General features: G+C 53.5%; 1 protein-coding gene across 1 annotated transcript; it reads left to right on the top strand.

Moving 5' to 3' along the window:
• The first annotated feature begins 2,807 nt into the window (after nt 1-2,807).
• KRT82 (keratin 82) lies at nt 2,808-13,719 on the top strand. The gene is made up of 9 exons (XM_031462505.2): nt 2,808-3,240; nt 5,031-5,239; nt 7,521-7,581; nt 8,150-8,245; nt 8,610-8,774; nt 11,290-11,415; nt 12,433-12,653; nt 12,883-12,914; nt 13,441-13,719. Exons 1-9 carry the CDS (start codon nt 2,842-2,844, stop codon nt 13,659-13,661), a joined length of 1,530 nt encoding a protein of 509 aa, XP_031318365.2. The 5' UTR covers nt 2,808-2,841; the 3' UTR covers nt 13,662-13,719.
• Nucleotides 13,720-15,553: the final 1,834 nt, after the last annotated feature.

Below are 15,553 nucleotides of genomic sequence, written 5' to 3'. Positions count from 1 at the left end.
TAAGGCAGTCCGCCAGATTCCCTGCCCACGGGGAGGGCACAGGATAGCAGACCGGGAAGAGAGAGGGAGTTCTTCCTTTGGTGTTTTTCCTTGCTCTGAGAGGGCACGTTGCTCTGCCCCTTGAAGAAACAGAGGTGGGGTGGCGGTGGAATAAGGATGCGAGGAGGCATAGGGATCTTTTTGAGTGGCCTTTAAGGGTGATTTCCCCACTGAGTCTGAAGAGTTGTAAGCCCTCAAGACACCTGCCATGTACTCAAGACCAAAACACATTCTAAAGGCAATAGAGACAGGCTGCCGTGCTGCTGACCTGAAGACAGGAGAGTTCATGGTTTCAAAAAAAAAAAGTCACTCCCGCTCGTCAGTTCAAACCCGTCTGAACTGCCTGCTCCTTGTGCTTGCCCATTCCCTGAAATCACTTCAATAAACTGTCACCGAGCTTTCAAGGTCTTGACTGAGTCTGTGTCCCATCCCACACTCAGAGGACGACCTTGGAAATGGAGTTCTTTGGGAGCAGGGGCCATCCACCCACAACGCTTACTCCAGAGCAGGATGAGAATCCCCTTCCGCTGCCACTGAGCAATAGGACCCCCACGCCGCTTCTGCCTCCTGCCCTCACCCGTGGTCTCTCGTCACCCCCTTACCCCTCCAAGCCCCAGTGTTCCCTCCCCAGGACTGGGACCCAAAGTCAAGACGATGTAAAAAGGGACAATGTGAAATATCACAGTTAGACTGAGAGCTGTCGAGCACAAGAAACATTTGTGTTCCAGTCTCCAAATCCAGAGGTGGGGAAGCCAGGAAACACAATGCATATTGACAGCAGACCCCTGATTCCCAACCCCAGCTACTCCCCAGAGCAGTAGGGCATGATGACATCAGAAAGGATGGGGTTGGATCCCAGCCTATTCCGGACAAGCTGTGTGGCTTGGGAGTTACTTAAACACTCTGCTCTTCGCTCTCCCTATCTGTAAAATAAAAACTACGTCATGGTGTTGTCATAAGAACTGAATGAGATAATGGCTGTATAGCTCAGGGTGGTCCCAAAAGTGGCAAGCACCCAATAGATGTTATTATTATCGTTGTTGACTCACTTTTGACCTGGGAAAAGGTCACAGTGTGGAAGGGAAAGACCAGTCAGCCACAGCAGTGGTTTCACTAATGGGACTGATGGAAAGGCGGAGAGGGGACAGAGGGAGGAGGTGTTTCAAGCATCTCCAAAGGGCTGTGACCTGGGTGCCAGGGAGGGAGCCTGTAACCTGCATCTCCCTGAATAATTCCTGAGAGCAATGACCATCCCCAGGGATGCCCCCGGGCAAGAGCAGACTCAGCCTACCTCAGGGAGGCTCAGGACAGGGTGGGAAGACAGGCGAAGGAACCCACCTAATGGCTGACATCAGTGCATCTTTAGGGGGCCTGTTGGGAGATGGAGGGAACACAAAGTGCCCAACCAACTGAGAAGGTATCTTGAGACCAAAGAACGAGGCAGGCAGCTCCATCTAATCAATGGATCAGTTTATTACAGGGTAACTTATTATAGGGTGGGATGGGGTGGACAATGATTTGGAAGCATCCGCAGCTGCATTCTGTACCAACAGGGGACCATTGGGACAATTTTTATAGTTATCTTGGGGTACTGGGGTAGGTGCTTGGAAACAAGACTTGCATTCCTAAGTCAAGATTTATGAATGTGGGTGGGAGTATAGCTCGGTGGTAAACTGCGTGCTTAGCATGTGCGAGGACCTGGGTTCAATCCCCAGTACCGCCATTAAATAAATAAATAAACAAACCTAATTACCTCCCCCTCAAAACAAACAAACAAACAACCAAACAAACAATTTATGAATGGTTAACTAGTCTCATGAGTGCCAGGAATATGTCAAGGAAGGTCTTCAACATTGTTTGGGGACTAACAGAGCACAGGGGCCACCTGGTCCTAATGATTATTAAACAATATCCATTAACTACAAAACCCTTGATGACAGAGAAGTGACTCACTGCCCAGTACAGTCCTGGGTAAGGTCAGCAGAAGGACAGGAGGGAGTGCACAGGCCCAAGATGGTGTCAGTTATGCTAACAGCCATACAAGGCCCAAAGAGTCCATCCTCTCCCCTCCTCAAGCACAAGGCATCTCCTCTTGAGTCCTCTGCAGCCTTTCTTGGACTAACCTGTCTCTGGAGACAAGAGTCTGTGTCTGGAGCCTTCTACCACAGGAGCGCCAGTGGGACGAGGTTAGCTGAGCCAGAGCCAGGACCCTGCCTGGCCTGAGCAGGGCCAGGGCCCCGTCTGCTGAGGGAGGCTTCTCTCAGCCCAGATCCTTCCTCCTTGGAAGCTCCTAGGACCGCCCATAGCGGGCACCTGGGTCTGGAGCATCTGCAGAAAAACACAGAAACAGCCTTGGGGATACAGAACATCCTCAAGCACCTCCAATTTGGTCTCTAATCCCGGAGCAGCCAGGGTTTATAACTCATGCCCCCATGAAGTGGCATAAAGTCCCGACTCTCCTTTTCCTTGAGGCCGAGCCACTGAATTAGCTGAACGTATCTGTCTGGTTGGCCCCTTTCGTCACCCCCGTAAACAAGGAAGGACAAATAGGATTTTTATGGGGCCCACCAGCATCGACCATTGGCTCCAGCTCTTTGCTCTTTGCTACCCTAATTATCCACCATGGTACCTAGCAGCTGCCAATATGCCAAGCTCATAAACCTGATTTCATGGTGATCTGGGGTGTGGCCCAGCTCGGCCCTCCATCACCTACCAGATAAAAGGACGGAGGCTGAGCTGACCCGATAACTCGCACCTCCACCCTCCTGCCAGTGCCCCGTCTCTCTGCCCCTCGCCCCCGCCATGTCGTGCCGCTCCTTGAAGCAGGGCTCCAGAGGTGGCTTCAGCTCATGCTCAGCTGTCCTCCCCCAGATCATCACCCACTATGCAGTGAGCAAGGGGCCTTGCAGGGTCAGGGGTGGTGGCGGGGGTCTCCGTGCCCTGGGCTGCCTCGGCTCCCGGAGCCTGTGCAATGTGGGCTTCGGGAGGCCCCGGGTCGCCTCCAGGTGTGGCCTGCCTGGCTTCGGGTACCGAGTGGGTGTCGCCTGCGGGCCTCCTGCCTGCATCGCCCCCGTCACCATCAATGAGAGCCTGCTGGTCCCACTGGAGCTGGAGATCGACCCGACTGTGCAGAGGGTGAAAAGGGACGAGAAGGAGCAGATCAAGTGCCTCAATAACCGCTTTGCGGCCTTCATCAACAAGGTAAGGGGCGGGCCCGGGGCTCCAGGGCCGTGGGAGGCAGGAAGCGCCTTGTGTCTGCTCCAGAGGGGCAGGGAGAGTGAGATGGCAGAGAAGCCGCTGTGGATCCACTGGCCTCCCCTGTGCTCCGCGACCCCTAATCGCTGAAAGCTGGTCAGATCAGGCTCAGCACTTGACATTTCTGCTTGCTAGTCCTTTTTTTTAACATGTCATCTCTCTCTGAATATTATCTGATAAAATCACAAAGGGGCCTGAGATCAGACTACAAGAGGAAGTTTCAGAGCAATGATAGATACTGAGAGAAGCAACCAAGAGGCAGAGACCTGTCCTCCCTGATGAGCCTTTAATGACAGAGCTGCCTTCTGGGTGTCTGAGCTGGGGTGAGACCCTTGGGCCTGGAGGCAGGGATGGGCACTGTGACCCCAGAATTTGCCATTAGCTTTGGCCTGGGATGAGGAGAAGGTGAAACAGTCAGAGCCAGGGACACAACGGGACTGTGACCAAAGTCTTACATCTGTCATTCCAGAGCCACAGCTCTGAAAGTCTTCAGGGAAGGGTGACATGCTGCCTTTGGAAGGTGCCAAACTGGCCTGTCACCCTCAGCTACCTCTGGGCCTGTCCCCACTCCCCAGGGAGATTCTTGGGGTCAGGATACATGCCAGGGACTAGGTCAGTGTTTCTGGTGACCCCAAGGTTTAGGGCAAAGAGTTCTGGGCTGGCAGTCAGGAGAGACGGGGGCCCAGGGGCTAGCTCACACCTGACAGTTACCCTCAGGCCCTCTGCAAACCACTAACCTCCCAGTCTCAGGAACCCTGCTGCCCGGTGGGAAGGGGCTTGGTGGTGATGGGAGAATTGAAGGAGGTAATATATACAAAAGTGCTCCAAAAAACCACTTGTTCTAGTACAGGGGGCTTGTTGAACTTACTCGTTTGAAAGCTCTTTAAGTTCTGGTTGTAAACCCATCCCAACAACGTGGGCCCCGATTGTCTGCTACGTCAACCACATGCTGTGAGGCTGGGGGCATCCTGGCGATGGGGCCGTTGACCAGAAGTAGGGCAACATGGCGAGATGCAAAATCCCAGGGCGCAGGCTGGAGACCATGCTCCCCCTGCCAGTGACCTGGGTGGCTGTGGCCAACTCACTCAGCTTCTCCTAACCTCGGTTTCCAAGCCACAAACATGGAGGAGTAGGCCAGTAGCCCTCCACATTACAGTGACAGGGACATTTTCTGGACTCAGCCATACAGGATGGGGCAGAGTAGGTCAGAGTGCTAGGACGCAGCCTTTGATCTTCCTCCCCTGGGTGGCCCTGGGCGCTCCTGGGCCGTAATTGAGGAAACCCCAATTTCCAGTGTAATCACCGGCTTACATTAGTATGATGTACAAAATGCTTCCCATACGATCCCAAGTAAGAGCTTTAGGCAGCAAAGTGAGGGCTGGATTGGGTTGGCCCAGGTTACAGGTCTCATGGAAAGCAGGCAGGCAGGGCTGGAAGGAGGGTCTGCTCAGTTCTCTTGGGGCAGTACTCTTTTCACCACTGCGTGTGACCGTGCGTGGAAGGTGGGGTCCCACACGCTGCCGCGGGCAGGAAAGAAACAGAGACACAGAGACACAGCCGCAGGGGCCGGTCCGCACAGAGACCCTGAAAGCGCTGGCCCATCGAGCAGTGCATTGGGAGTGAGAGTGAGCGCACAGACTGATTCCACTGCCCCCACCCCTGCCCCAGCACTGTCTCTCACCAGCCGTGGTCCCCAGGGTCTCTGCCTCCCCACAACATCCTGTTCTTGGCTGCAGGTCCGGTTCCTGGAGCAGAAGAACAAGCTGCTGGAGACCAAGTGGAACTTCATGCAGCAGCAGAGGTCCTTGCAGAACAACATTGAGCCCATCTTTGAGGCTTACATCTGTACCCTTCGGAGGCAGCTGGACTCCTCGGCCGGGGACCGGGCCCGGCTGGAGTCAGAGCTCTGCAGCGTCCAGGATGCACTGGAAGCCTACAAGAAAAAGTGAGTTGGCTCTGCTGTCACCTGGTCGGGGACATAGGGCAAGTGACATAAACAGTCTGGGCTCCAGTTTCCCCACCTTTAAAATGGGAAGCCAGAAACTTAGTTCACTAGGTGGTAGCACAGGTAGGTGGGATAACGTAGGCAGAGCATCCAGGGTGTCTGCCCACTGGCACGGCAGAACCTCCGAAACTCCGAATTTGTCGTCACCTGCCTTCCCACCACCCTCTTCCTCTCTTTGCGTCAAACAAGCTTTCTCCTGCATTTCTGGACTCTACCTTATCTTCCAGCAGTCCCTTTGCAGACCCTGAACACTTCCATATTCCTCAGCAGACCCCCAAACCCTCCTTCTCCTCCCTCCAAGCTTCAACTCCCCTGTTCCTTCACCCTGATGAGCCTCTCTCAGTGTTTCTTCATGACATCCTGGCTAATATATCCCACCCCGCAACCGCCTGTCGCAGCCGGAAGCCATCGCCCCTTCTCTCACTTCCAGTTGCTCCGTCTCCCTGTCTCCCTCCCAGTTCTTGGTGGTTAAGGGTATGTAGCCGGCTCCAGACCTGACTCACACAGCAGCAGGTAGCTATGGCACATGTCAGTGAAGAGCTCACCGGCTAATAGATCTGGAGCTTCTTGTGAGAAGTGGAGGCCCAGATAAATCGCCTTATGGTCCTGGGTGGGTCTCTTATGTGAGTGGGGAAGGGTCAAGAGAGATACATTTCCATTGACAAGAGACGTACGAGTATGCAGAGAGCCATGCCAGGGACACACATGCTGCAGGTGTCAACCATATGTCTACTCGGGGCCAGCTGCTGTGCTGGGCAGTACGGGTGTGAACAGAGTTGGGAAGATCTGGCTGCTTCCCTCAAGCTGTCCCGGTCCAGTAAGCGCAGACCTCTGTGCGTGCGTGCACACCAAAAGCTACAGCGTGGTACAAGGCAGAAGAGGGGAGGAATCCCAAGAGACTGAGAGAGTAGAAGGGGCCCAGGAAGGTTTCCCAGGGGAGGGGCCATTTCACAAAGGGTCTTGAAGGCCATGTTTCATTCCAGTTGCTTCTTGTAAAAGAGGAGCCCAGAGTAGACCCTAGAAAAGGAGACAGGAGCAGGTGACAAGGAAGGAACGAGTGAGAGAGAACAAGTCAAGCACACTGTGACAGGCGAGATGCGGCGAGACCGTGGCTGGGGTGAGGCCAACCCTCTCAGCAGGAATGATGCCGTTTTTGATGGTTAAGATACGAGAGGTGGAGGAGATATATTTTGCAGCTCAAGATGAGGACTTTGGGTTTTAAAAGTGGGGCAATTGGAGAGGGATGAGAGCAGAGGGGATTTTTAACAAGAATAGGAAACGCACAGTACCCTGTGCCAGCACTGGCCTGGCTTGGCAGATGTTAGCTTGTGTGATATTTTTAACGCACAGCACCTCTGTGAGGCAGAACCAGTGTTATCCTCATTCTACAGATGATGAAGCTGAGGCCCAGGGAGGCCAAATCACTTACCCAAAGTCACATGACTAGCACAGGACAGAGCCAAGATTGTAACCCAAGCGGCCAGCTCAGCGCCCAGTGCCTTTGCCACAGCTGAGTTCTGCTGGAAAACGGAAGGAGGGACTCCAGAAAGCGCAGGGAAGCTTTTAATGGATTGATGTTGCTCGTCAAACTGAGTCATTCCGCCTGACTGAACCCCCTGATCCTGATTCCATTGCCTTGGGGGCCAGTGAGTGGGCGAGGAGCTCCCTTGGAGCCCAGAGGAAACAATCAAGCTATCTCTGAGGATCTGGTAAAGTGGGTAATTGCTACCTCTGCAAGTGAGCTGCAGGTAAAGGCCAGGCTCAGAACTCCTGGGCAGCAGAGACACAGGATCAGTGACTGCAGCCAACTCAGAACAGCTCAGAAAAGACAGCTGTGCCCGCAACAGGCAGCCAACTCTTCATCGCCTTCCCAGAGGAAATGACTAGATGAAGTAAGCTTCCTCAGCAGCAAGATAGAATAAAGGTAGCCTTCAGAAGGACTTCCCAGAGAATGATTCATCACAGAGACAGGTTGCTGGGCAGTAGGGTAGGGGGTAAACTTGCAAAGGGACAAATGAGTGTCTATGATAAAGATCATCTTGAGTAGCTGGAGGAGCCATAGGTGCCCAGAGACACAGCTGGACCCGGTGCCTCCTTCAGACAGTCAGTCAGTGAGCGACAAATTTGCCCCCTTAGGCTCCTTTCCTCGGGCCTCGTACCACCACCCCTTCCAAACCCTACGAGCCCAAATAAAACATTTTTTTCCTGCCCATCCCACCAGATACGAAGAGGAGCTCTCCCTGCGGCCCTGTGCTGAGAATGAGTTTGTTGCCTTGAAGAAGGTGAGGGAGGATGTACGCCTCCTAAGCTGGACCAGTGGGCCTGGGGGCCACTCAGCCTCTGGACAGTTCCCAGACATGCCTGCAGCCCGCCCACCCACAAACCCCAATGCCAGCCCCACTGGCCCTGGGAGAGAGGAAGGCCAGCCTCCCACCCCTGGCAAAAGGGCAGTGACTGACCTGGCCACCACCTCCCACCTCACGATAAGGGTTGTGTCTACACCTGCCCAAGAAGCTAGAGATGTAGCTACCAAAACTCTGACTCACACCTCCAAAAATGAAAGCCATCATGATCAGTCCTCAGACAGATAGCTCCATATTTTCTGGCCTGAGTTCCAGCTCTAAGGAGCTACATTCAAAGCTCCTGGAACCCCACTTCCTCCAAATCCTTCCCTGCTGGGATGCCAGGCCCAGGCATGGGGTCCTGGGGCTGGCAACCCCTCTCTCCATCTTGGCTTTGTCACCCCTTCACATCCATATGGGCCTAACTGGGGAAAAGTGGGTCCCACTCCTGCCACCAGCTTGCCTGGGAGGTGGCCCCAGGTTATGATTGTCACTGCTCTGGCTGCAGGATGTAGACACGACTTTCCTGATAAAGGCTGACCTGGAGACCAACGTGGAGGCTCTGATCCAGGAGACTGACTTCCTGAGAAGCCTGTATGATGAGGTCGGCCAGAGACCAGGCCTGTGAGGTGACGGGGTGGGGAAGCCCCTGCCCTGTGGGTACGATTCAGGACAAGCTGACTTAAAAGTGAGCAGATGACAAAAATCAGCATGGGACAGTGGTTCTCAGGCAGAGAGACTCGCAGAGTCGGATGGCCCAGACCTTGGCTCTTGGGTCTCTGTGTAACTGGAGGGTGGGGATGGGGAACAGGTCAGTGATCGAAGGCCAGGACAGCTAGGCAAAGTCCCTGCAAGTCTGCTGCGGGAAGGCCAGAGCTGGGCCAGACCCTCTCCTCCCCACCCCCTTTCTCCCCCACTTTACCCTCAAAGAGCTCCCCGATTCTCACCCGGGCCACCCCCACCCCCAGGAGATCTGCCTGCTCCAGTCTCAGATTTCAGAGACCTCGGTCGTTGTGAAGATGGACAACAGCCGGGAACTGGACCTGGACGGCATCATCACTGAGGTCAAGGCCCAGTACGACGACATCACCAGCCGCAGCAAAGCCCAAGCGGAGGCCTGGTACCAGCGCCGGGTGAGGCCCACGGCAGGCGGGAGGGGCCCCAGAGTCATGCTCCCCCAGGAAGCGGGTGAGGAGGTAGTGAGAGCCACGCTGCAACCAGCCCTGCTGTTTCCGCCAGGCGCCAGGCCCCAGGCCCCAGGCCAGGTCTCCACTGAGCGTGTGGGAGACCCCGCAGACAGCCCAGGCCTGTCATCAGGACGCCCCAGCTTTATTCACCCACAGACTCACTGAAAGTGCTCCTCTAAGTAACCTTCACGGAACACTAATTGGCAGTGATGGCAGAGGGCTCTGGGCTTCAAGGCGTAGGTGGAAGTTAATGGCATGGAGTGGTTACTAATGGTAGAGCAGAAACAGTGATTAAGGTGGCCTCATACTACAGTAATGAGGGGCTTGCTGGGAAGCCAGTTGGTGTCCCCGAGGGCAATTTGATTTAACAAATATTATCATCTCAGTCTCAGCCATCCATCTGTGAAAAGCCCCATTCATTCACTCACTCACTCATTCACTCATTCAACAACTGTTCATTGAGCATCCATCGTGCGCCAAGCACCATTCTAGGTGCTGGAGACCCGCAGGGAACAGGACAGACAGCACCCCCTGCCTTCGTATCTCTTTCATTCTAGAGGCAGGGGCAGGGGCGGGACAGACAAATAAGTGCAGTGAATGTATGTCAGATGGATGCGTGCTAAGGAGAAAATAAATCAGGGCGACACGTAGAGGGTGCGGTGGGAATACAGTTTCAAATAAGGTGGCCTGGGGAGAAGGGCCTTACTGAGGTGTGTGGCACCACGAGGATTCTAAGAGTCAGACCAGCCCTGTTCTCAAGGAGAATTACAGTCCTCCAGAGAGAAACGTGTAACCAACCAAACAGAAACATAAGGAAGCTAAGATCGAATGACAGGCTAAGGGAGTCTGACCATGATGGAAGCAGTAAATTACATCTGGAAAGGCAGAGGCATTGGCATTGGATCTGGCTCTTGAAGGCCAAGTACGATTTCAATAAGCAGAGCATGGGGGAAGGGTACGCCTGGCCAAGGGCCAGCAGGGGCCAGGCTGCGGAAGCATGAAAGGGAGGTGCCCGGTATGAAACACCACAAAGGAGATGGGGCTAGAGACACAGGGCCAGATCACAGCAGAGCCACAGATCTTGGACTTTCTTCTGAAGTCAACGGGGACCAGTGTCCAGGAAGTGCCCTGAGCAATGTTCTGCCCTTTGTCTGGAGATCCATGGTTATCAAGGTATCAAACCCTGGCCTGGAGTCAGCTCCCTGTGACTCAGTCTGTGGCCTATCCGCGACCAGGTCTCACTCCAACCAGCCCCTCCTCTGGTTGCTTTCCATCCAGTCAGGTGGGCTACCCATCAGTCAGGTATGCTCAGGGAAAACAACTACAGTTTCCCCTAAGTTAGACCAGAAAGCTAACTCTATTATTTAATAATTGTATTTATCTGTAAAACAAATTTGACTTGATATTTAGTTTTTTCTCAAATAACTTGAAGTACAGAAATAGATTGCCTGTGGATGACACCAGGGTTCTATGCTACCATCAGGAATACAGTCGCCTTCTAGCTTTCTATTCTGCCGTTCTTAATGCATTGCTTTAATCTTCATGGTTGCCTCATGTCCCAAGATGGCTGCAATACCACCAATCTCACATGTTCATTCCAGGCAGAAAGAAGAACAGAGGGCAAAAGAAATATGCCAATTGAATCATCCCTCATTATAAACAGCTTTCCTGGAAACCCTATCTAGCAATGGCCATAGGCATCATTGATGAGAAAGCTGTGAAATATTCTCTTACCAGGGCTTCTGTTTGAAGAGGAGAGTGGATATTAACTAGGCAACTGCAAGCTTTCCCACAATAACTAAAGAGAGTGATTTGTGCTTAACTCTTGTTTTATATTTTCTATGCAAAATGCTCTCATCCTTTATAAGCAGGAAATATAGAGTTAGTTAATTTTTAAAAATTTATAAATGTAATCTACAACACTCTATTCAGAAATTAGATTCAAAGCGCAAGGTTAAAAAAAAAATGTATTAAGCCAAGATAAGAAGTAACACTGCATTTTGTTTTCAATTGTTTTGAAAGAGAATATACATATCTGGTGGGCAGACACGGTGTGTCCTCAGTCTTCGGTCTGTTAAACCCAAGACCTGTTAGATCCCAGACTAAGCACAGAAACCCCTTACCAAGGTCCACAGCAGGGGTGGAGCAAAAGGAGGGAAAAAGAGACAAAAAGATGAGACACAAAACAGCTAAATAGAAGGGAAGCGAGCCTGGAGCTTAGAGAAGAATTTAATAAAGCCTGGAGGTTCAGGGCTGGGAGGTGAGAAGGGAACAAGGAGCAGCACAGGAAAAGACCCCAAAATGGACCAGAAATGGGAAGGGGATGGGGAGCAGGGCAAGTATAAGAATCCAGACACACCTGAGCCAGGAAGTCACAAGACGAGAGACTCGGGACAGTGTGAGAAGGGGCTGGGAGGTGCCACAGAGTAAGAACCCAGGTTCTGACCTCCCTGCCCCGCAGTATGAGGAGCTGCAGCGCACTGCCGGGAACCACGCGGACGACCTCCGCAACCGCAGGAACGATATCCTGGAAATGAAAAAGCTGATCCAGCGGCTGCAGCAAGACATTGAGAATGTCAAAGCCCAGGTGAGGCTTATTCCAGGCTGACCCACCATCTGGTCCTGGTCGTGTGGGCGGGTCCATCCCCCCTGGGAGCCCAATTGAGGAGGGAATGAACTTGCACTGCCTCCCCTGGAGGGAGCGAGCCCTTTCTACAGAAGAGCTGACCCAGAGCAGGACGAGAAGCCTCAGGAGCCAGCAAGGTCCGCAGCAGGCTAAGCGACCTACTTTTATCAAGATGATATAGCAAGGACCCTCACTAAATGGGAGTGTGGGAAGGGTGCTCTCCAGGCCCCTTCCAACCAAAGACTCTGTAATTCTATGCTCCCGAAATTCAAGGTGACTCTGCAGATTCATAAAACAAGACTCATTCTGTTCTCCTAGGCTAGTGAAGGCCAGGCAGATGCTTAAAACCTATTAACATTTATGGTTATTTAATGTTTAATTAAAATATATTTATTATTTAAAGTTATTAAAATCTATTAGCCATAAAGCAATCGCTCAGCATATCTAAGAGGAGACTCTCAGATCTCCCTGAGGTGTTCTAGACAGGAGAACTGGTCCCAATCCCCCGAAGGAACTAGATGTCACAATCCTAGGGTGAAGCCCCAGCAGATTGGAATCTGGCCCATAACCATGACTGGAGGAAAACCTCAGTCTTCCGCCTGTGTCTCTCCTTTACTCTCACACAATTACACTCCCATTTTTGACATCAGTTGTATGGGGGAGTTTCCCACATCAACAAGTTCTGCAACACCAGCTGGGCGTTCTACCATTTAACTCAATTCTGACACTCTTTACCTAGAGATAGCATGAGATCCCACAGGTCAGGGGCTGCCCACTAAGTCCCACAAGACTGCTGCCACTTCAGATGCCCATCACAGGTCCAGGTGGTGCTCCTGGTGGTGCCAGGAACCGGGAGCAGAGACCAATATGATTATATATTTTTTCTGTTATCTCACAACGACCATGCTCTGCCTGTTCTGAGACTCAGTCCACGGCTCCAGGGCCCCCAGTAATGCCTTTCTCTGCTCTGCCCCCCAGCGCTGCAAACTGGAAGGCGCCATAACCGAGGCGGAGAAGCAGGGCGAGGCAGCCCTCGAAGATGCCAAGTGCAAGCTGGCGGGGCTGGAGGAGGCCCTGCAGAAGTCCAAGCAGGACATGGCCTGCCTGCTCAGGGAGTACCAGGAGGTGATGAACTCCAAGCTGGGCCTGGACATCGAGATTGCCACCTACCGGCGCCTGCTGGAGGGCGAGGAGCACAGGTGAGTCAATGATGAGCACCGGGTGTGTATATCCCCCCCGCCCTCGGGTTGCTGCTGCTGTGGCTGCTCATCCTGCTGTCCCGGAAAGCCTAAAATAGCACACAGCCTGCAGGCCCTCCTCATTGACAGGGTCCATGGTACAGGCAGATGGAGGGGGGGCCGCACGTTTCCCGGCCTCATTCTCTGATGCAGTTACCTTGTGTCTTCCTTTTCCTCTCCCCCTCCCCAGGCTGTGTGAAGGCATCGGGCCGGTGAATATCTGTGAGTAAATGAGCACTCCTCAGGGGCTCTGCGGTCTTGGGGGCTGATCAATCCAACACAGACAGAGCACCCTGCCGGGGCCCAAACCTCAGCGTGCCTGCCCCAGCCAGAGGAAGAGTCCTGTCTGCTGGAGCTCCTCGGGGATGGAGAGGCTCTCCCTCGGAGCTGTCCATATGTTTGGCAGTCAGAATTAGGAGCAGATATACAGCATGATCCCAGTGCTTCAGGGCCCAGAATCTGCCAGGAACCCTCCAGACAAGGGGATGCTTTTCTGGAGAAGGGTGTTAAAGTAGACTCAGACAAGTAGAAACAGAGAGGGTAAAACAGAAGCTAGAAGAAAGACATGTGGGGAACTTCCAGCACTTTACATGGATGGGGTGGGAGACATGGAAGTTGGTAGCTGGGGTAGGGGTGTCCTTAGAGGTGAAAGGCAGCAGGTGGGGACATGGCCTGGCTCAGATGTTTCGGGGCAATGTCCTTAGCGCCACATGGTGCAGGGCCCTGAGCATCCCTTCCTGTTCCGCAGCCGTGAGCAGCTCCAAAGGCGCCGTCCTCTACGAGCCATGTGTGGTCAGCACACCCACGTACTGTCCAGGGGGCACCAGTCTCCTCAACAGTAGTGGGGGCTGTAGCGTCGTGGGCACCGGTGAACTCTACATCCCCTGCGAGCCCCTGGGCTGTGGGAGCGGGCGGGGCTCTAGCCTGAAGCTAGGGGCTGGGGGCGGCTCCTCCTGCCACAAATGTTAGTACAGCTCCAGAGGCTGGAAGCCCAAGGGGCAGGGCACCAGCCCCCAGCCTGGATGTTGCCCCCACCCACCCACCCACCAGAGTTGAAGACAGGGCTATTTCAAAATCCCACCATCCTGTACTAACCAAAGGTTTCCCTTGGGTTTACACTGGGAGCTGCCCCATAGGTATCTTCAAGCGTCGTCTTTCACTTAGGTGTGTGCAGACCCTGAGCTAGACCCTGGGGTGCGGGTGGGATGCAAAGAAAGAGAACGCATCCCCGTATCCGGGGACGGCCGGCAATCAGGCCCCAGTGTGGCCAAGAGAATGGCCGCAGCCCCCAGACACTTCTCTTCCCCATGAGAAGGCCAAATGGTCACATCACAGTTCTGCTTTGTGGATTATCCCATGGAAATTTCCCCACCACGCCAGACTCCCCTACCCCCGGAGGTTCCCCACCTGTCTTACCTCTGGCTCTCATGTGCCTAAGAAAAGTAAAGTTCTTTTAACATCCACCTCATACATGCACATTTGCAAATATCAAAAAGAGACAACCCAGAATCCCATTCTGAATTCCAAAGCCAAGGGCCAGGATTTCAGGATCACTTAGGATCTGTCAGTGGTCCTCAGCTAGCACACAGAATCAAGAGTTGGTCTTTGGGCATAGATTTATCTGCTCAGGTGTGTTGAACTTGCACTATAGAAATCATCTTTTCCCTGAGCTCACATTGGCAGCCGATGGCTGAGAAATGCCTAGCACAAAGGCCAGGAGACATGGAATATTTCTCAACCAAGGGAGACTGACGTTGTCTGTTCAAAGGGAATCAACCCCACCCCTGCCCGTGTACATAGCCACACCTGTCCTGCTCCCTCTCGAGTTCTGCTTGCTTTGGGTCTAATATGAACATGATTTCCTGGCTACAGTGATGAGGGGCTGCCTCAGCGGACTTGGAGGCTCTGGTTCTTGGAGGGGCTGTGAGGAAGAAGGAGGTGCTCACCTGCCCCCCATCTCCCTGTAGTGCTGCATCTGCAGAAACCCAACCACCCAGGGATCCACCGTTCAGCCATGAGCCTCTGGGCTCTTCTGCCCCCAATAAACTGACTGTTCACAGGCTACAGGAATCAAGATTATTCACTCTCCTCTGTGGAGGGCAATGACGTGGAAGGAGAACCTATGAGCCGCTTTTGGGGGCTGGGGGCCAGGGGCCAGGGGAGGGGAAATGGAAGTTATTATACAAATGCAAAAACTACATATGAATGACTGGCAAGTAAATGGAATAAATGTGGATCTGTACAGATTCCAGTGAAAATCTGCCCATCCCACCCCAATAGTTGGTGAGTCACTTGCCATGTTAAAAGCCATGGGCCTCGTACCCATAAGACTCCTCACCACGTGGTCCCCTGCATATGTCCTAGGGAAAGGCCATGGGGCCCCTATCATGTCTGTACTTAGCGGCCTCCAAGCCTGGGCTTTGCTTCCCCATCCTGGACTTTGTGTCCCAGGTGCTCGGTGCAGGGCCGCTGCAGGCCTGGGGAAAGCAGGGAAGATGGGTGGCTGCTTGGCCAAGGAGGAGCACCCCCATCCTCCTCTCCCTCTCAGGAGCCCCAAGACCTGGAGATGAGACTCAGTGGCAGCAGTGCCACCCTCTTGTTGCCTCACTGATTCCCCAGGACAATCCCCCCACCACAAACTCCCCCTCGGGACTCCCCTCTCCTGAGCATTGGGATGCAGCTCCCCTTCTCCCACAGCCTCGCACAGGGCATCTCTTCTGTGCCAAGCCCTGCATTAGAAGCTGGCGATGCCACGGTGACTATGACACCTTCTGAACCCCAGAGGAGCTCTCTGCCTCTCAGGGGAGTCACAAGTCATGAGAAGCAGAGAGGACAGGAGTGACAAGAAAAAGCATCTCCCG

The sequence above is a fragment of the Camelus dromedarius genome, chromosome 11, assembly GCF_036321535.1.
Source record: "Camelus dromedarius isolate mCamDro1 chromosome 11, mCamDro1.pat, whole genome shotgun sequence".
In the NCBI taxonomy this organism is placed as follows: Eukaryota; Metazoa; Chordata; class Mammalia; order Artiodactyla; family Camelidae; genus Camelus; species Camelus dromedarius.
The sequence above is the reverse complement of the archived record's forward strand: the minus strand, read 5'-3'. Positions and strand labels throughout refer to the sequence as shown.